This window comes from Urocampus carinirostris, chromosome 14 (genome assembly GCF_059441175.1).
Source record: "Urocampus carinirostris isolate Australia breed hairy pipefish chromosome 14, RoL_Ucar_1.0, whole genome shotgun sequence".
Taxonomy (NCBI): Eukaryota; Metazoa; Chordata; class Actinopteri; order Syngnathiformes; family Syngnathidae; genus Urocampus; species Urocampus carinirostris.
This window is the reverse complement of record NC_142362.1, coordinates 327,327-348,740: the sequence shown is the minus strand read 5'-3', so window position 1 is coordinate 348,740 and position 21,414 is coordinate 327,327. Positions and strand designations below refer to the sequence as shown.

The 21,414-nt window shown below is 41.9% G+C and overlaps 2 protein-coding genes across 4 annotated transcripts in view; one reads left to right on the top strand and one right to left on the bottom strand.

Annotated features, from left to right (window-relative positions):
• Positions 1-11,612, bottom strand: part of slc49a4 (solute carrier family 49 member 4) — a 33,504-nt gene extending 21,892 nt beyond the window's left edge. Inside the window, exons 1-2 of the mRNA XM_088352212.1 lie at positions 11,086-11,612; positions 2,298-2,391 (exon numbers count right to left, since the gene is read on the bottom strand). Of these exons, the coding sequence (XP_088208338.1) occupies positions 2,298-2,391; positions 11,086-11,386 (395 nt within the window). The 5' untranslated portion in view covers positions 11,387-11,612. The remainder of the gene's footprint in view (positions 1-2,297; positions 2,392-11,085) is intronic.
• hspbap1 (hspb associated protein 1) lies at positions 11,562-20,546 on the top strand. 3 transcript variants are annotated; one of them, XM_088352214.1, is made up of 8 exons: positions 11,562-11,821; positions 14,157-14,352; positions 14,466-14,605; positions 15,618-15,754; positions 16,549-16,720; positions 18,379-18,462; positions 18,540-18,650; positions 19,828-20,546. In XM_088352214.1, the coding sequence occupies exons 2-8, from the start codon at positions 14,160-14,162 to the stop codon at positions 20,179-20,181; spliced, it is 1,191 nt and encodes a 396-aa protein (XP_088208340.1). In that variant the 5' UTR covers positions 11,562-11,821; positions 14,157-14,159; the 3' UTR covers positions 20,182-20,546. The 3 variants fall into 3 exon arrangements, with proteins under 3 accessions (XP_088208340.1, XP_088208339.1, XP_088208341.1); XM_088352213.1 differs by having other exon boundaries at positions 11,574-11,821; positions 14,430-14,605; positions 19,828-20,543; XM_088352215.1 differs by lacking the exon at positions 11,562-11,821 and having other exon boundaries at positions 14,212-14,352; positions 14,438-14,605; positions 19,828-20,545.
• Positions 20,547-21,414: the final 868 nt, after the last annotated feature.

Here is a 21,414-nt window from a genome sequence, read left to right as displayed (position 1 = left end):
CTCAAATTCGTCCTTGAGAGTATTTTATTTCAGATCACAGCGACAATATAGTTAGCGTATGTTGGCATAATGATACCAGAGATAACGCATCTAATAACTTGCATGGTATGAGATTGAGAGACTGTTGATCATCTGTAAGCACTTAATCAAACTTAAAATGAAAGTTACTGTAAGTTTAAATAAACGTACAGACAAAAAAGGTATACAGCACTTTTTTTTTGCTTGTGCAAATCGGAACCAGATGATGCTGGCGGTGAGTGGTCTCTGGCGGTCTCTAGTGGTAGACTCTGGGAATGCTCGTGACCTGGATATTCCTTCATATAGCAGGCAAGATTTTTGTGGCAAATAAAGCTCGAAATTCCACCCTATACAATATTTCATGGGTCATCCTCTGGAATCCTTGACTCTCACCGTAGCATATTGTCCATTAACACCCTTGACCCGTTGCAATTAGCACATAAAAGAACCCCATCGGCGTTTTAGCCCGCCATCTTGCATTGCGATGCCACAAGGCCGTCTCGTCCTCGCGTCACGCTGAGGTGGATCCTGTCGGACACTGCGTTGGCAGCAGGAACATTCTCCGTTTTGACCTTGAGCTGCTCAGAACCATAGCGACTCCCGACTCGGCCTCTGATTGGGACTGCCTGGACCAGGGCTCTCAGACTCAATTGACTTGGGGGGGGGGCATCGAAGCTAGGATCCGAATGGGGTTCGTGCCGAATCGGGTTTTCCAGAAAACCTCAGATGTAAAATGTTGCATTTGTGACCAAAATTGCTACACGTGATAAGAACTAAAAATGACAAAAACCAGCAAAGATGACTATGAAAACCAACCAATCGTTAATAAATGAATCGATATTTTGCGTGAGCTGCACTTACGTCAAAAGAAAGCTGTGTTTTATCAGACCGCTAGGTGTCGCAGCATTGTATAGTGCAACCGAGAGAAAGTGCTACAAAGCACGAGGAAGAACACAAACTACAAAGACTCAAGGTGACCAAAAAGCACCATCATCTTCCCTCGTTTTCCCAGCCTCTCAAACCAAAAGAAGGGAAAAAGACTGGGGAAAAAAAAAAAAAAAAAAGAGAGAAAAGGGGGAGAAATAAAGCAAACACGAAAAATGAAAAACCAAAAGAATAGAGAAGCATGTGAAAAAAACAAGACCAAGAAATACGTTTTTTGGGGTACTTTTAGTAGCAAGATGGCAAACAATTAGACCCTCTTATGTAGAATTTATGCAAATGCCTCGACCTACAAGGATATTAAATCGTGAAAGCTAATATCATATTTTTTTTTTTTTCCATCAATCGTTATTGTTTACCACGGGGAGGCTCGTAATAATTTTACAGTCCCTTTAAACCTTCCCATTAAGGCGGGGGCCGCAAAAACTTTCAACTCGCGGGCCGCAAGTTGGAGACCCCTGGCCTAGACCATATCAAAGAAGGCTCTCATGGGTCCAATCTATTCATTTTGAAGAAAAGGACCACAATGGATAGAGCTCCAAACTCGGTCTGTGAACTTTGACAAATGTCATATGAGTTGGAGTGACTCCGTCAAAAATCTGTCCTTCCAGGTACACGTTAAGAATACTGGAAGAGTTTTTTTTTCATTTTGCAAACCTTACAAAAATTCACCCGATGCTGTTCCTGTCTGATGCTGAGATTAGAATTCATGCGTTTGTTACCTCCTTATGTATGACTCTCTGCTCTCCTTAAATCTAGTCTCAAAATCCTGCAGCTGGTCCAAAATGCTGCAGCCAGACTTTGAACCAAGACAAGAAAGTTGGATCACAAGAGCCCCATTTTGAAGGCTCTCCGTCACCTTGAAGGTTCTATGGCTATCAAACCAAAACTTTCATGGACTTGCCCCCTTAATATCGTTCTGATTTTGTTTCCCTCAATGCTTCACTCTGAAAATGCTGGTCTACTGGTGATCCCAAGAGCCAAGAAGAAATCCGACAGTGTTTTCCATTGGGGGCCTTGGTGCTGTGGAATGCTTTACCCTCTGAGATTCAGTCTGCAACCTAAGTGGAAGTGTTTCAATCTAGGCCTAAAAGACACTTCTATTCTATAGCTTGTGAATGATGTTGACCTCAGGAAGCTGTCAAACAGATATTTGATGTTGATGATGTCTGCGTATTGTCTGTACACCCCTTTGAGACTTTTTGTGATTGAGGAGCAAACAAATAAACATGGCTTGACTTGACTAAACGTACGAGTCTTTAAAAATCATGTGACTGAGATACTACACGTTTCTTGGAATAAATAATGATTTATTGAAGGGGGCCATATAGACTTACAGGCGCCGAAGAGCCGGGTCCGCCATGGGGACGCTCCGAAGGATTGCGCCCAGCAGCATCATGAAGGCCGACAACAAGAGGGAGACTCGGAGGCCTGGCAAACGACAACATATTAGAAGCCAACATCGAAAGATTGACATTCAAAAACTGCTTAAATGACGTTTTTTCTTTTGCAGATCAGGCCAATATCATGTGGAGAACGCCAACCCCCCCTTTTCCACAGCCAACATGTGAGGACTGACAAACTTCCTCATTTTGCATCTCATTTAAGGAAACTCTCTCCGTTTCCCTCTTTTGGTCTCCGCGCGGAATTTGGAGCTTTGTTCCCTTGAATTTCACTGCAGTAGAAATAGGCGACGCAAGGGAAGCCCCCCCGAGACGAGAGCAAGGTCAGCGCTCGCCTCAAGGCGCTCTTAGGTGCCTTTTTTTCTTTCTTATATTGTTTTCTTGGCAAGTTGAAGTGGAATCAATCGAAAAGCCCTGGAGACGCTCGTGTCGCAAGGAGCACTTGACGTCAACGTAGGAGAAGAGTGCAAAAATATTGCACCTGTTCGATGCCGATTTGGCTAAAATGGTACTTGGGCGAGGGCAGCACGGCGGCGGGGTGGTTAGCGCGTGAGCGACACAATTCTCAGGTCATGGGATCGAACATCCTATGTGGAGTTTGCATGTTCTCCCCGTGCTTGCGTGGGTTTCCCCCGGGCGCTCCGGTTTCCTCCCACATTCCAAAAACATGCATGTTAGGTTCATTGGCCACTCCAAATTGTCCCGAGGTGTGAATGAGCGAGTGAATGGTTGTCTGTGATTGGCTGGCAAGCAGTTGAGGGTGTCCCCTGCCCACTGCCCGAAGATAGCTGGGTTGGGCTCCAGCACCCCCGCGACCCTATTGAGGATAAGCGCTGCAGATAATAGATGGATGGATGGTACTTAGGCGTCAATAGCCCTCCGTGGCAGCCGATCTAGGAAAGTTCTATAGCAGTCATTTTTTCCGTTTCTCTGTAAAAGAGACCGCCCGGTTACACCGTCGTCTACTTTACGACATTTTCACGTTACGTTTTTTTCGGCTTCTCGTTATCGAATTTTTCCGACCATAAGACATCATCGAGAAATTAATCGGCATGCTTAAAAACATACAAACTTTGTGGTGTTTGCCGGTTACCTGCCTCATAGGCGCCCTTTTGCTATTGGTTGACATCTTACAATACACTAGTCCTCCATTGGTTTGTGTTTCAGCATCATGAAAAAAAACTGGCTAAACTCCCTCCCACGATTCCTTTCTCACTCTTCTTCAGTTCAGAATTGCATATGCTTCATCAAGACTAAACAAGTAAGTATGATAAAATACTGTATTTTCTGGACCATATTTATTAGCTATAGGTCCCAAGATTTTCAGTGAAGCTAAAGGAGAAGAAAAAACATGCTTACCATGGAAACAAAGCTTGTGGTTCTCAATTAATGTTAAAAGGCACACATATTGTTACCCTGGCCAAGGGCGTAATCAATTGACAATCATTAAGAAAAAAGTCTGCAGCAGCTATCCCTAACATCGCAGGTCACAGTTTTAAAATCCGTTTCAATTTGAATCTGCTGTCCCTCACTGCCTTTGCATCCACCCAGTACCCCTCTGTACCAGCTCAGATCACGTCACACTAAAAGTATATAAAATTGTATTTTTCTTTTACATTTTCACGGTTTACAGATCCCTTAATCATCTAGGTCGTCGGGACGCAACTCTGGATAGCTCTCTATACTGCTGACGATTCCTGGCCTGTTTTGGGGTCCTGACAAAGTTGGGACAGGTCCATTCCTTGATGTACATTAATTATGTTATTTAACCTCCCATGGGGGCCGTCGGAATGTTGGTAAATAAATATGTGTCTGTACAATGTCAGCAGTTACTGAAATACATCATGCCACATATTATATCAGGGGTCGGGAACCTTTTTGACTCAAAGAGCCATAAAAGCAAAAAATATTAATTTTATTTTGGGAAAGAGCCACACCATATATTATGAGACAAATTGACTAAATTGCTAAACCCGCGCCCCAGACAAAAGCTTAGTCTTCAGCACATTTATTTTTGATGATTTGATAAAAATGATGAAAAGAGAATAATGCCGGAGCCCCTGTCCCAAATTCAACAAACAGACCACATTAAACTTGTCTCTTTTTTGCAATTACTCAAGATCGGTTAAACTCCTTTTGACCTTTTTTTTCATACATATTGGTTTCAAAACCAGATGCGAGCATTTATATTGTAAAAACGTCACAACATTCTGAGAGTAGGGAGCCTTATGTGCTTACCTTTGGCGAGAGATGGGAAGGAGTGCTTGTACTTTTTGCATAGCTCCACCCATCCCTCCCACTCACCCAATCAAATGACTAAGTTCTCTTCCGGTGTTTTGGAGTATTTACAGTTCTGTGGATTCATCATAAAGTATCTGAACACTGAACACAGATTATATAGTGAACTTTTAAATAAAGGATTCTTTAGCGTTGTACAGCCAAAACGAGTTTTTTTTTTCCCCCTTTTTTTTGTGTGACACCTTGACTGTAAATTGTAGTGAAAACGTGCCCTATATATACTGCGAAGTGTTACTTTGAATATAGCTTTGGTTTGGCTTTACGTGTACCTGAATAGGATAGACAACTACGGTTTTGAACAAGATGGAGAAATTTTGCATGCAATCAAATTGGTCTCTGAGCCACAGATACTCATAGAAAGAGCCATATATGGCTCGCGAGCCATAGGTTCCCGACCCCTGTATTATATCAAATGTTTACTCCAGAACAAAGGTAATGCCGACAGATAACGATAGATAGGTATATAAAAAGGAGTTTCTGTAAATATATAAATATAAATATGTATGGAATATTTTGGAAAAGGGACACTGTACAATAGTGCAAAATACTTGTAGGGTGAAACAAGCCAGTAGGAGGATCATATCATGTACAAATATATGGATGTGCAGTAGTAAGTATATAATCATAGCACTGAGTACGGGACAGACGTGCAAAATGGGCAGCCAGGTAAACATGTTCACTATACAGTAACTTTAAAGATTCAAAATATGAAATTATTTTTCTAAAAACAGAATATCCGCCTAAAAGTGGTTTTGCTTCATTGGGTGATCCTTGTGGAATTTTGATCATATGCCTCCAAAACTCCCCTTCAAAAGACCCTAAAATGATTCCTAACGTAGTCGTTAGCCTCAGACCTTTCGATTGACACCGCTCTCGGCCGATACCGGGCTAGTTTTCACGGTCTGCATTAGCCTCTGCGGGCCTGTTTGATAAAACGGAGATCGCCTCCTGTAGCTCCGAATATCTTCAGCCGGTAGTAACTGAATAAAATGATTGACAAATGGGTTAGCCAATGAATTCCCAACATCGTTTTAGGCCATTTTCCGGGGCTGTATTCAAACCAGAGCCGAAATTAAATTCACGATTCATTTTTACAGACCATTATCAATTGATTTTGGCAAAGAGAAGTCAATCACTTACAACTCTTCCAAAATATCTAAAAAAAAATTGTCCAAAGTAAAATACACATTTGCAAAGATTTTAGTGTGGTGAACTGGTCACCTCCAACTGTCCACTTTTGAGATGCCTAAACCTACCCTCCCTTAGAAAGATGTGTAAAATACAATGTTTACTTGACAAGGGATCAGGCTTTAAACTATTCTCTCATCTGTTTTACAATTAAGATGCACATGCTCCACTCATCCGCAGACATTTGATTGGAAAAAAAAATCAGGCTAGAATAAAAACACTATTTCTGTGTGTTGCAAATCGGATGACTTGTTAGTAGCACTTGCAGTGATTATTTTAATTTGAGAGATTTTTCAAAAGAGACCAAAAGGATCCGTATTCTCCAAAGGTTTCAAGAACAGAATTTGATTGACTTTGGGTATTGGGATTTTAGGCCAATTGGACAGGACCGTTAAGAGCTTAATAAAATCTACATATATGACATTTAAGTAGTACTTACTATATTACTAATGTTTACTATTTATATACAGTTATGTTTTCATCTGCTGTACCGGGGGTTGGAAGGCATAAACGGATTAGCATAGGTTTCTATTTGCGGCCTTAGAACAAGTTCACCTTGTGATCCCCACCGTAGAACAGATTCATGCCGTATCCCGGGGTCTAGTGTACTCGAGTTTGACGTGACTTCACGTTTTTAATCAATTCTGCAACAGTTTCCGCGTGAATTTCGTGACAACAGAGTGAGTCACCGAGCGCGTGGATCCTCGTCCCACGTAAGTAGAAGTGCCTTCAGTTTAACAAGGTCCGCACCGGCACAACTAACCCAATTGAGCGCGTGGCCGAGTCTGCCGGCGGTCAAATTGGGTGCTGATGATGCGTCTTTGACAAACTGGTCAGGTGGCATTCTTCTTTTACGAGCTCTATTGTCACCTGCAGAGTTGTGCAATTCTGACAATCATCCACATGATACTTTTGCTCAGGATGACGCGTCACTCTTATATAAGAAGGTCAAATCTTAACGAATATTAAAAAAGGATGTGAAAATAAGATTATTAGAGGGGAAAAGAATGGAGTGCGCTCAAATAATTAAGATGCTGCTTCCCCAAAAACAATAAATGAATAGAAAAAAATACATAAAACTGGCATCACAGTTAAGTTTTATCCGAGAGAATTCACGGGTCCATAACTTTTGAATAACTATAAATAATAACTGTTGTGAATTGACGGCTCCTCGAACGAAAAGATCGCGCTCTCTCCAGCCAGCGTGGACAGATGACTGGGGGCTTTGTGCAAAAAATGACCATGCTGTTTATGCATGATGCCTCGAGAGCGTTGTACCTCGCGCATCAAGTGTTAAACGTCATTACGAGACAAAACGTGAACATGAATTCGAAGCGGAGACATTAAAACGCGCCGTTTCCAGGTCCACAGAGCCTAAAAACATCTGTCGCTGCTAAAAACACCACCACTGAAGCGATCTAACAAATTGCTCACTGAATAGCTAAGCATGGAAAACCATTGACTGATGGCAAATATTTTACAGAAGCGCGTGTGTGCGCGTGCCTTCTGCATTGCTGCTGTTATTTCAAGTTTTGATATTTTCTGCAACAAAATATCATTGATGAATGGTATAGTTGGTATAATATAATAGTATATCGTTGTCACAATATGTTCAACCCATTTTGTAACAATGACAATGAAATGATCTGCATTTATATAGCGCTTTTCAAGTCAATGACTTCCCAAAGCGCTTTACATTGTGCTTCACGATAAATGTATATTCTATTCTATTAGCTGACTGTATCACTTGTTTTTTGATTGTAGTTTATAGTTGATGAAGAATGGTTGATTCTGGTTAATTCTTGTGGTCAAAAGTTGAAGTCAGAATGGCTAGAGGCCTTTCCACATGTTGTTCACATTAGTTAATGAACAAGAATAGTGGAAGATAAATAGGTCCGTTATAGCAGTGTGCTGCTGGAATTTTATCTTTCCAAAAATTTAGGCCATTATTCAGTATTTTTGCACTCTTCAGACGTGGAACTGCAATAGTCATCCATATCAGTAGATTTGTATTTACTTTTTATGTACTAATGATCTGCTCTTGAGCTAGCATAGTACATTTAATAACTTAATTTGTTTAACAAAGCGGTTTAAGATTGTACTGTAAAAATAAACACAAAGCACATCATTCTTTTTTATTATTAGTGTATTATTTTCTTCTTTTTATATAGTCATGATCTGCTTATGAAGTAGTACAGTCAAATATTTGACATCACTTCATTTTCGACGGACGGTGTGCCACGGAACTTCTATATGAATAAAAGTCTACCTTGCTTCAAAAAGGCTTGAAAAACACCGAGTTATACGATTAAAATGTCTATCCGTGTTGTATATTTGGACTGGTGTAAAATGACAGCGCTGTTGGATATTCAAAAAATGTTGTGCGTGTCCTTCATCTTGGTGTGGCACACTGATTTACCAGGAAATTTGAAAGTGGCACGCCGCACCCAAAAGCTTGCCGACCCCTGATATATACTATATTATATGACTATATGACAGTTTATGAGAAATAGAAGACAAGGCCAAATAATTAGAATAACAATCCTTAAAATGTGAACATATTTTTTCTCATTCTAAGAGGATCTTAGTCAAAATCATTTATAAATAAAAGCTCTAAAGTTATTATTTCAAGCCATAAAATGAGCAAAATAACATATCATAAAAGGATTCATGTTTTCATTTCTCGCAGTGTCGATAGAAATGAAGCAAATGCTGCCATTTTTCATTTTCTGCGATAAGTAGAGTTAAATGTTTGAAGCGTTATCATATCTTTGAGGAAACGACACACGAGAATGCTTCCTAGAGGACAAAAGATCGATATTGAGTACGGGATAAGGAAAGTCAGCTCATCAGCGCTCAATAGGTTAAAAACTCTCTATGGCAACGCAGAAAGGAGCAGAACTCGTCCCAAACCAGCAGATTTTGGAAAACACATATTTTTCTTGATTTCGTATCCAACCGATACATCAGATGACGTCATAAGCAAAGGATGGCTCAATCGCACCTGTCAACTTACATGTTCCTCGCGCATTTTAAGTTTTTGGATGATTTCGAATGACAATTTTTGTACAGGAGTTTTCTAAAATACGATGCTCTTTATAAAAAGCAACACTGATTTTACTGGGAGAAGGGAAAGAAGTACAGGGTTGCTTCCTCTTTTTCATGGCCAAATTCAAGCACTTTTCAAGGACTTTCCAAGCAGATTTTCCAATTTCTCCAGTACCATGCAAATGTGAATCATGTATCTTGCAGACCCGCAGATCAATATGAAATGAAATGATGTGCATTTCTATAGCGCTTTTCAAGTCAATAACTTCCCAAAGCGCTTTACATTGTGCTTCACATTTCCCAATAACGTTCTTGTATTGCAGCCATGTAAGGCGCTAACCTGCTTATTGGGGGTATTAAGGGTTCAGTGTCTTACCCAAGGACACTTCGACATGTAACACGGACAAGCCGGGATTTGAACTGGGATCCCTTAATCCTAAAACGATCGCTCTACCTCCTGAGCTACTGCCGCCCAAATATGCGATTTACGCGGGTGATTTTTAATCTTGCGAGTGCGTTTATCAAGACATTTGGTTTTTACATTTTGAGTGAATCGCAAATATATTTGTGGATGGTAAATGTTCTGCATTTCTATAGCACTTTTCAAGTCAATAAAGAGCTTCCAAAACACTTTACAATGTGCTTCACACTTACCCATTCACACACATACTCACACACCAATAGGGAGTCAGCCACGCAAGGCGCCGACCTGCTTATTGGGGGGGCATTAAGGGGTTCGGTGTCTTGCCCAAGGACAATTCCACATTTAACTCGGAGTAGCCGGGAATTGAACCTGCGACCTCTTGATCCCAAAACAATACATTTACAATTCAGCACTGGGAAACACTGCCTTCATTGTTTGCACAGCCCATAATAACTATCCATAAATAAGATGTAATCCTTGCATGAATACACATTTTAAAGTACCCCGTTTAGGTGTAGCGTGAACCCGTCCTTTCGGGTCGCGGCCCATAGAGGGCAAGGGTGCTTCACAAAACAACGCCAGCTGCTGTTCATCCCGAGGGAAGAAGAAATGCAATGGCAAAGCGAAGCCAGAGAGCAGTGTAGACATACATTTGAAGCAGGCTTGTTGAGAAACAAGGCAACAATTTCAAGCATTTCACTTTTCCATCCTTGAAAACACAACATTAAAATTCAAGCCTTTTTAAAGATCGCAAGCATCTATATAAACCCTGGAACTAGGAAAGATCCTGAGAGTGGTTTGTGTTGTTCAATGGGTAAATAAAATTAACTTTTTTACACAAAGTATCTTGGTTTTTCAACATAGTCTGTCTTTTTGTGAGTAAATAGGTACCGCGTCACGGTAGTAAGGTTTATTTTTGCTTAATGAGGGAAATTGCAATCATTGATAAGGGGAGCAATTGGCTGAGGCACAGTAGCCAAAAAATACTCAAGGAAGAGTACTGTTACATAAGAAGGATATGACTCGAGTCGAAGAAAAAAAATAGTCATCCAAATAATTACTTGAGAAAACGTCAAAAAGTACTCGGTGAAAAAAAACGACTCAAGTGCTGAGTAACTGTAGTCGCGTCATATTTATCTTTAAAAAAAAAACAAGCACTCAATCAAATCATCAGTCCATCCTAGCGACAACAAATTACAAGTCTGTGTTATTTTAAGTCTGCATACTTGATCAGTTTGTTTGGGTGAACAATCTGTGTATTAAGTATAAATATAGAAATCTATACGAAGCTTCAGCTATATACACTGCACATACAGTACAGTAAAGTAAAAAAAAAAAACGTTCCTAACTCTGCTCACGAGTGTAACCTGGTGGTGGTTTGGGTCACTGGTCAAATCTAAATCAAAGAAAGAAGGTCTCTGACGAAATAAATGCGCCTCAGCAGAGACAGACTGTCAATAATTTCGTGAAGAGGGTTTACATAACGGCTTCCATGTAGCGGAAAATTTGACAAATTCATTGAAGAAAAAGTTAAAAGTAGTGATTTAAAAATACTCGTGGAAGAACAAAATGTCCCAGAACGTACTCAAGTCACTGTAACAGAGTAAATGCAACTCGTTACTGGCCACCTCTGCTGACAGGTTTGTTGTCAACGCTTCCTGGAGGTAAAACGCTCGATACTTCATCAAATCAATATTCGTGAATGGGGTCCCAAAGCAAGACCTCGAATGACGTCACAGGCAAACTATGGCTTCACGATCTCACCTCTTTTATCCAACAACCACATGAAGAGCAGCCAGGGCACGAAGCCCACCGGACCCCACAAGACCAGGACCGCGATGTCCGACTTGGTGAACCCGAAGGCGTGGGCCGCCGAGTTCTGGATGGGCCCCCAGAAGTTCCACACCATTCCCTGCATGAAGGCCAGCAGGGAGAAGAGGCAGAGGACCAGCCATCTTCGGCCGTACACTCGACCGTTGACGGGCGGCGAAAGTCTCGCCGCGGCGGCGTGGTTGGGCGAGAGTAACGGCTCCCTCTCGGCCTCGGTGCTCCACGCGGCACCCATAGCGGACCACTCGGGCTTCGGTTCCGAAAGAGATACTAAAATGTCGCTGTTTTGGCGTCGTTGGGAGAAAAAGAACGTCGCGTTCAAACAAAAACAGTCGACGTTTATGGAGTGGAGTCGCGCATGCGCGTAGGGTCTGGTTTCCGCTTTGGTAACTGTGGTGCCGGAGACGCCATTTTAGCTCATCCGAGAGGTTGGATGTCACTGCGAGTGACGACGGGTGCAGAGCCAAAATGGAGTAGTTACACCGATACGACGCGTGACGGCTTCGATGACGTCACTGTCATGTGATTTTTGTTTACTTCCGTCCGCAGCTACACTGCACGTGTTGAAAATAGTGTGTTCCCGATTCGATCGCTCCAAATACTTGGAGTTTTCCAGCTACGTCTATGGTGTAAATATTTTACCTTCGAGGTGAAGCTGACCGTTTTACAGGTATATTTTTAGGCTTTCTAGCTATCTATTAGTCAGCTAACTGCAATGTAACTACCGGTATGTTGTTTCTCAACCAGAAATGTCAAGTCCTGTTTATGTTTGGCCCTTAATCACAAAGAGTCTCAAAGTGCTGCAAAAATTATTGCATACAGCAGACTATTATGACACCATCCCCTGATCCAAAACCTACATGAGGGAAATCTTTCTGAAACTGATAAAAAATCAACGATTTTCAACGTTATCTATTGCATAATCGCGATGCCAAAAAGATGTCCTTGCCAGATATTAAAAGCTCTTCGTCATATCAAATCATCTGTATTTTCACTAGAACTAACCAATATGTATCATTGATCGCTTTTATCACAGCTGCTGTCTTGCATATTGGTAAATTCACTACTTTACATTTGATGTCACTTTTAAATCTTAAATGCACTAGATGGGGCAGCTTTGAATTTCAGAACATTGTGTGTAATGACAATAAAGACGTTTTCTTTTATTCAAATCGATTTTGCAACTAACCTAGTTTGAAGATGACGTTATCTAGAGAAAGAACAGATATGCTATGTACTGAGCAATGCGTCATTATCAAGTTTAGCTAAAGGTTACAAGTTGTGTTTTTTGTTGATTTAAAAACTTTGCCATATACTTGCTAGCAAAAATGTCCCATCAATTGTGTTGCTTTAACAAATAAAGCTCCTGTGTGTTCACAAATACTATCACAGGAGTTACAAAAATGGTGCCTGCGATCGCCAGGTAGCCCCCCTTATATCTTGCACACAATAATTTATTTTAGAAATGCTTATTTAACTGGCAGCCCTTATTCAAGTCAAGTGAAGTCAACATGCTCTCCAGACAAAAGCTCATTTTCAGCGCATTTTATTACACTTTGTGACATTAGATCAAATCATCAAATCTATGAAATAATAGTAATGCCAAATCAGTGTCCAATATCTGTATAAATATACCGATTAAAATTGCCCCCCTTCTGCAGATACTTAAGTGTGTTGAAGCTCATGTTTGTCTTAAATAATGGCTTCAAAACAAGGTGCAAGCAAAGTTATTTTGTAAAAATGTCACAAAATATTGCAAATGAGGATATCAATGAATTTACACTGACACAATCACATTTCTCTGAGTGCTTTGCTGGAGTTTTCGGGTGTTTACAGTTTGTCTGTGGGTTTTCATCATATAGTGTCTCAACAGTGAACATATTGTGTCATGAGCTTCCATATAAAAGGATTCTTTAGTGATGCAAAGCCAAAACAGGGTCTGTTGGTACGACACCTTGATTGAGGCCCCAGTTTTGAGGCCCTTTCTTTCCTTTATCTTCTTCGTGAGGTTTTAAATTGTTCCTTGACCGCATGGTGGTTTCAGATCAAGAAACGGTGACATTGTGGCCTGTGCGGTCCTTTAAGAGGTTTTGTGATTAAGAGTGGCACAAATATGTGACTTGACTGCAGTTAAGAGTTTGCCTTGTATATACTGGACTGAACCCCGTGTACAATTAATGATGTCCCGTGCTACAGATGGTATCCCAAGTAGCAATACAATAAATAAAGGCAGATGTAGTCGTGAAAAGAACAATATTTGGATCGCGGGCCATAGGTTTCTGACCCCTGGCAGATTTGGGTCTAATGTGAACCTACATTATTGAGCGAGTCACTCTGGGACCTGGGTGATAACAGATCTGGTAAATGTTAAATGGACTGCATTTATACAATGCTTTTACCAGTCACAGAGGATCGCCAATGCGCTTTACAATGCACTTCACCCTTTACCCATTCACTCACACACTGATAGTGGGGTCAGCTATGCAAGGTACCTACCTGCATATCAGAGGCATAGAGGTTCAGTGTCTTGCCCAAGGACATTTCGGCATTTAACTCGGAGGAGCCCGGAATCGAACCTGCCACCTCTCGGCCCCAAGGCCATCTCCTGAGCTACTATGTTCAGAGCAGTGTTGAACGTACCACAACATTGAGCTGTACCAATAAAATGGAGCTCTAATCGGTAACAAAAAAGTAGCACTCAGCTTGAAAAAGGTTCATATTTAAAGGGACGGTGTGTCATTAAAACATTTTTTTTAAGTATTAGGCGAAAATACCTAAACTATCATACCAATGTTTATTTTTATGAAAAAAATCATCGTGGAGAAATGTGTATTTTTCATCACAGAGTGATAAAAGGTCGCCGCCACGGTTGTCTGGCATCTTGCCGCTACGCTGTGCTCTGTGGGCCTGGTTTTTGCCCGCTTTAGTCAATACAGTGCCATCCGGTGCTCAAATATGACACACTGGGGCTTCACTAACAAAACAGCAAAAATTGTGTGTCTCAGGCCATGGCCGCCACCCGCGTCCCGGCCTTCTCCCCGGAAGAGGCGCAAAGGATTGTGGGTCGTCTGCGACAGCCGGCCGTTTTCCTAAATATGACCGACGATTGGCCCGTCCGCGGCTGGACGGCGCAAAACTTGCGCCTACTTCTCGGGGACAGGAGCGTCCGATTCCGGATGGGGAGAAAAGAGGAGACGGACGGTGAGAAAGAATCCATTCCGATTGGACGAGAGAAATCAACTCGAATTTTTTTTTTTTGGTCTTTCCTGTTTCCGAAGTGCCTCAGTTTGAAACGCAGTGCTCTTATGTGGAAGCGAGCATGTCCGAGTTCCTGGATTGGGTGAATGGAGAGGACGCCGGAGCTTTTAGGGACTACCCCCGGTCTCGGTTTTGGGCCTACGCCGACTACAAGTACATCGCCAAGATGTTTGCGGACCAGCCCCAAGTTTTTGAGGTAGGGCTTGGTGACTTTAACCCCTTATGGTTTCTAGGGCTGTCGTCATTTTGAGAAGCAAATACTTGTTTGTACGATATCACAGTCGTCCGTCATGCCACAAATCATTGGAAAGCGCAAACTTTCAGGATTCAAGATACGATTTCAAAATATACTCATCACAGAAGCATCAGTCTAAAACAAAACTTTGAAATCGGCACACACCAATGACATCCACTGGCCTTCATCAAATTCGTTGAATGTAAAATGGCTTCATTTTACATTCCAGGACAATCCAGAGAATCCAACAGTGTTAAATATTGACACCAAACACACAATAACGGTGACAGATTCAAAAAAAATCCACACAAAAGCATTTCTACTTCATTGGAAGATCTTTTTCGAAATCCGTTTGTATACCTTTAATAGTCACTTTTAAAACTCGTAAAATGATTCCCAATACGGTTGTAAGTCTCTTACCTTTTGATTGACTCCACGCTCGGCCAATAGCAGACTTTTTTTCGCTAACGTCTCCGCTAGCCGCCTTAGCAAATAGCATCGTTTTGCTTATGTTTTAAAGATAAGTATTGGCCTATTTCCGCACACTTTACCCTGGGACTCAAACGGCACAGAATAACTTATATGATGGAATCTGGCATCTTTAGAATGTTTTTGCCATTGATTTCACCTCTCCTTCCAAGTATAAAGGGTGCAACTAAAAACGTCAGCCTGGCTATTTTTTGGACCTTGAACGAAGCAAAAAGCTTGTATGAATAGCAATGAGAATGCGCCACAAGCTATTCCTTGTTTTTTCCACTTCATTTGTCATTTTAGAAAAGCTTCTAGGCAAGGACACCAAATCATCGCTCCGTCTTCCTTTATTTTTGACATTTCCCACGAAAGCGCCAGGCTTCCTCTCGCAGATAAAGACGCGAAACGGCGCCGGCCGCCTTCCATTCTGCAAATTGGTTTCGATAGCGCGAGGCGAGTCGAGGAGGTGTAAACGTGCCTCCTGTGTGTGTGTGCGCGACAGGACGTGAAGTGGGAAGCGTTCGGGTTCGAGTCCCGCGACGGGAAAGACAGCACGCTGTGGCTGGGCACAGGGGGCGCCAACACGCCTTGCCACCTGGACTCTTACGGTTGCAACCTGGTGCTGCAGGTGCAGGGACGGTAAGGACACCTTCCCTTTCTGCGCGTCGCCCGCACGCATAGAATTTGAATTTTCCTCCCCATTGAAGAAAAAGAAACCTCATTCCTTCTTTTATTTATTCATATCATTTTTGATTATTTTGTCATTTGATGTTTTAATCGTTTCTATATCTCTAGTTGTATTTTGTCATGAAACTGTAAACTAGAACATATAAAGATTTGTTGTGTTTTTTTATTCATTCATATTTGTTTATTTTGTATAGAAATTCATTATTCATGTATAATTCTATTTTTTTGAATTTATTCATATCCGTTTTTATTGATCTTTTTGCTCATTTATATCTTTATTTGTTATTTATATATTATTTTCCATTTCATTTGTAGTCATTACTCATTTACTTATATGCTATTCCATTTCTTTTGATTCATTTGATATTGTATGTTTTATTTTTCATCTATATTTTTATTGATTTAAATTTTTATTTTTCATCTGTTTTATTTCACAAAAGATGCAATTATCCACCTATCAATATTTCTAAAAATGAACCTATGTATTTTTGCCTAATATTCAAATCAACTTATTGTTTTTTTGTAACACTAAGAGGCACCAAATACAACTCACTGTCCCTTTAAGTCATTTGATACTGACTTTATTAAGCAGAAGATGGCTTCCTGGTGGTCGCCTGACTACCACTGGAAAACGCTTGTTCCGATATGTCAAAGTTCAACGCGGATGCCGGTTGTCATAGACTCGTTGATGTGGTCTACTCTACGAGAGCAACATTTTTTGGAGAGTTTTGCCTTTCCCCCCCCAGGAAGTGCTGGCACTTGTTCCCCCCCGAGGACACGTCCAAACTGTACCCGACCCGAATCCCGTACGAGGAGTCCAGCGTCTTCAGCCGGGTCAACGTCACCAGGCCAGACTTGGCATGTTTCCCCGATTTCCGGCACGCCAGACACCACGTCCACACCCTTCTACCTGGACAGGTTCGCTAGCCTCTTGTGTCAATTAGTTTATTCCCGGCTTGGTTCATGTTTGGTGCCGTGGCTGTTTTTCGTTTTTGGCTCCCGGTTAGCTTGGCTTCTTACTGCTTGCTTTTGATCAGACAGCCGCTTATTTTTCCGTCGATGGGTCCTGGTTAGTCTTCCGTAGCAGCCGGCTAGCCTGCCGAATCATTGGTTTATTTCCGGCTTGGTTCATCTTTGTTGATGTGGCCATTTTTTTTGTTGGTTCCCCAGGTGGCCTGGCTGCTTACTGCATGTTTTTCGGTCGGCCAGCGTCATGTTTATTCTGCAGATCAGTCCTCTATAGCACTCTGATACCCTGCCGTGCTCATTTGGTATATTTACGGCCGGGTTTGTGTTTGTTGCCCTGTTTGTTTTTCGTTGTTGACTCCTGGTTAGTTTGGCCGCTCACTGCATGTTTTCGGTCAGCCAGCCTCCTGTTTTTTCTCCGATCGGTTCCAGTTCGCCTGCCATGTCTATTGGTTCTTTCCTGGCTCCGTTAGCCTCCGTGAGCTCTGTGCCCATTATTTTCGTCAGTTGGCCCCATTTTGTCTGCTCACCCTTTGTTGTACTATTGCTGCAGCAACCTGCGACATAACGTCTAGGCATTCTTTACAAAGAAACTAGCAAAACTTTACTTAAAACACTTGTAACCTCTTTGACTAATTAACTAATATGGTGACTGGCTTGCTAGGGCGCTGCTGTTCCTCAAGACGTCACAGCAAAAATCATGTACTATTATGCAACTTTTCGAATTTGGGTAGCACAAGGTTGTTAGCATTAACATTCAAAACAGGATGTAAAGATTTCATTTTCCGCGGCCATCACCGTCGGAAGCGGGCAGGGTCGTGTCGTGACTCATCACCCATCCATCATTGACAAAACCAGGTCTGGAATAAATGAGGGAGGGCAAGGGTTGACTATCCTCTCCTTGGAGTGAGATAGAGGCTAAGTACTGCCATCCAGTGGCTAAAACAGGAACTGCAGCCAATGTCACGGAAGGCCTCTTGCAGAGGTTAGATGGGGCCTCAAAAAATGTAGCCCCACCTGGCCTCCCAATATTATAGCCCGACCCAGCCTGAGCCTGACCAATTATCTTGATTTAAGGGACTGAGCCCGGAGCAAACCTGACATTTTATTTTTTTATTTGCGAGGACTTGGGAGGAGGAGATTCTATTTCTGAGAACAAATTAAAGCCAGTCTTTTTAACCAAATATATGTTAAACTAGAAGGATGTAAAGCGTTGGACCATCACTTACGTTGAGATAGAAAGCATTTCCCTTTTTGGCACGTGAGAATGGAAAACCCAAAGAGTAAGATTGAATCCAGAAGGAGACTTAAAAGTGCCGAGATTGAAACAGTTCTACTGAGGTTTCAGATGGAATCTCAGAGGACAGAGCGTTCCACAGCACCGCGCCCCAACGAAGAACGCTTGTGGACCAGGATTTTCCGAGGGAAGGCTTCGAGCAGGAACATAGGGACAGGAACGTAGGGGGAAATTTAACCTGAAAGATAAGACGGTGCAAAATCAGGGTCATGTGATCCAACTTCCTCGATGCTGCCCCCTAGCGGGAATGAGCATTTGTCCGTCCGATAGAAATGAGCTAGACTCGGTCTTCACCTCTGGGCTCCGGTTTCAGGTTCTCTTCGTGCCCAGACACTGGTGGCACTACGTGGAGTCCACAGACGACCTCACCGTCAGCGTCAACACCTGGATCGAATCGGTGAGCCTCGCTTCAAATAGATGAAAAAATGGCAGCGTTTCTTATTTTATCGACTGTTCCGTTTTCATCCTGACAAGGAGGACGACCACGAGGCGCGCGTCGGCGAGGCCGTCACCAGGACGGTGATGTTCGCCGTGAAAAGCGCCGAAAGCCCGGACGAGCGCAAAAACTGGCTTAACCCCACGGAGGTCAGAGTCGGAAGACGGATCCGATCGAAAAATACGTTTCGAGAAGCCGTCAAGTTGATGAAAGAGACAATCGAGGGAAAAACATATATATTGCACACAATTTTAACAAAATAATCTCTAAATATTACAGGAATTAATGGGGGAAAAAAAGACAAGATAGCTTTTCCTGGTGTTTGGGGGTGGTAGTAATGTCGGTGTGCGTCATATTTCATGATCATCCTTCTGAACTAACTTAATTTGTCTATTAAAAGTTAAAACAGTCAACAAAAATAATAAACAAAAAATTGGAAAGACCTTGGTAAAAAATGACTTAAAAATAGCTCCCCCTGGTGTTTGGGGGTGGTAGTCATGTCAGTGTGCGTCATATTTCATAAGTCTCATTCTAAACTAACTTCATTTGTCTGATAAAAGTTAAAACAATAAACAAACAAATAATAAATACAAATTGGAAAGACCTTGGTAAAAAAAAAATGACCCCTAAAATATAGCTCCCCCTAGTGTTTGGGGTTGGCACAGTCTACGACGACATAGAAGAGTGCATGCTACTCAACGCGAAGCGCCGTTTAAAAACATTTACTGACCCCAATAATAATATCAATATTCATTCGGAGAATCTGAAGAGCAGGGAATTCAAATAATCTGAAAGATAGCAATGTGATTTTGTCATTTGAAAATAAAGAATCCTTTTCACGCAACAAATTTCAACTCAAAGTAACGTTTAAAAACATGCAATGTACCCCAAAAAATACTGATATTCTTTGTAGGGAGTCCAGAAAGCAGGGAAAATAAATAATCATAATAAGAGCAATGGGATTAACTAGTGGTTTGTGATTTATAAAAGAAAAATTGTACATTCTTTCTAGGAAGAACGGAGAGCAGGGAATTAAAATATTCAGAAAAAGAGCAATTGATTCATTAGTAGTGTTCAAAAAATCACTTGTGACTACACTAAATTAATTCAAAGGTACGGTTTAAAAACTGTTGACTGTTGGCTACATTAAATGACATATATAAAAATAACACTTTTCTTACATGGGGAATCCGGAAAGCAAGGAATTAAATAGTCGAACAAAAAGAGAGTCATGTTATATTTTAGTCGTTTTGATTTAAAACAATAACATTCGATGATTGACCGACGAGCTATTCGTGTTTGTTGTAATCCCAATGGTCTCCGCAGGAGGGCGTCACATCCCATGACGACAACGTAGGCTACCTCAACATGGCTTTGCAGGCCTGCCCTCGGCGAGCGAAGCCCGAACCCACCTCCGAATTCGAAGACCCTCCCCGGCCCAAAAAGCCAAAATCCGGTGACGTCCCCTTCGGACCCTCCTTACTTCCCGTTTCCCGCCTTCCTCGCCCCTTCCAAGATGGCGTCGAGGGTCCGGCGATGACGGACGAGGTGACCTTGGGGACGGACGACCTTCTGGAGTGCCTCCTGCATCCGGAGGTGGTCGCCACGGTGACGCGGCTTCTGTTGGACAAACGGAGAAGGTCGTCGGTCCGGGAAGGGACGCGCTTTGACGCGGTCTGACGAGCGCACTCACCTCGATGTGACGGACGGGTGGGAATCCGGAAGCCGGGCCCCCGATAATCCGATCGGGGCCGACGTTTTGCGCTCTCGTTCGCGGTCGTAATCGGGTTTGAGGCGCGTCGACGTGTTTGTCGCCTAGCGACAGGACAAACACGCCGGACGGATGGAGGGTGCGAAACGAGGCCAGAGGGTTTTAGCGAGACGGCCACTCCGATGATTCTGTGCGCTCTTCTAAATGGATGACTCGTTTTAGGAAAAAGTGCAAGGATTGTGTGGAGTTAGAAAACTGCATCAAAAGGTTTTTTTGGAGAATTTTTGGAGAGAAAAAAATGGCAAGTTGTATTTTTTTTCCCCCCAATAAAATAAACAACTAAATCTATCGTTTCCAGCAATTTTTTTTCAAAAAATTCTGATAATTTGCATTTTTCTCAAAGAGAAGATTGATAAAAGTCCGTTGACCAACAATACAGACAAGTTGTGTTTTTTTCCCACATTTCAAACATAGAAAAAGAAGTAAAAGGTAATTGAAAATAATTTTGCAGGGGTTTTTTTCAATTGGGGAATAAAAAACCACGGCGGCGCAGTGGTTAGGGCGGGTGCGGAACAGTTCTGAGGTCATGAGATCAAACCTGTGTGGAGTTTGCATGTTCTCCCCGTGGGTATTCAAAACTTTAGCCGGTGGGAATTGGAATGTTTTTATTTGCCAATTCTTTTGGGTATAAACATTTTGTTGGATACATTTTTCTTTGATTCAATACAAATATTTATGTATCTTTTTTTTTTTTTCCAAAAAAGAAATAGACCTTTTCCAAACACATTTTTTTGTGAAAAAGTCAAATCATAATGATAAAAATCGATATTTTGGAACGAATGTGGAGCAAAAGAATCTCTGAGCAAAATGCAAGCTGCACAAAAACCGTTTATTCCTAAAAATGCAAAAAATTAAAAAGTCAATTGACTCAAGACTAAACGAGATAGGAACGTTACTTTCAGATCAAGAGACGGTGTCGTTGCGGTCTGTGCGGTCCTTTCAGACATTTTGTTGTGAAGGGCCAGACTAAGAAATGGGATTTGACTTGACCTAAAAAAAGAGTGCCAAAAACGGACGCAAAAGAAAAGAAAGCAGTCCCGGTGGCGTCCGATGGGTCGACCCGAACGAGCGGGATAAGAATACACAAGATACGAGACAAACGGTTGTTTTACAGAAAAAGTGTACATCGCGTTGTATGGATT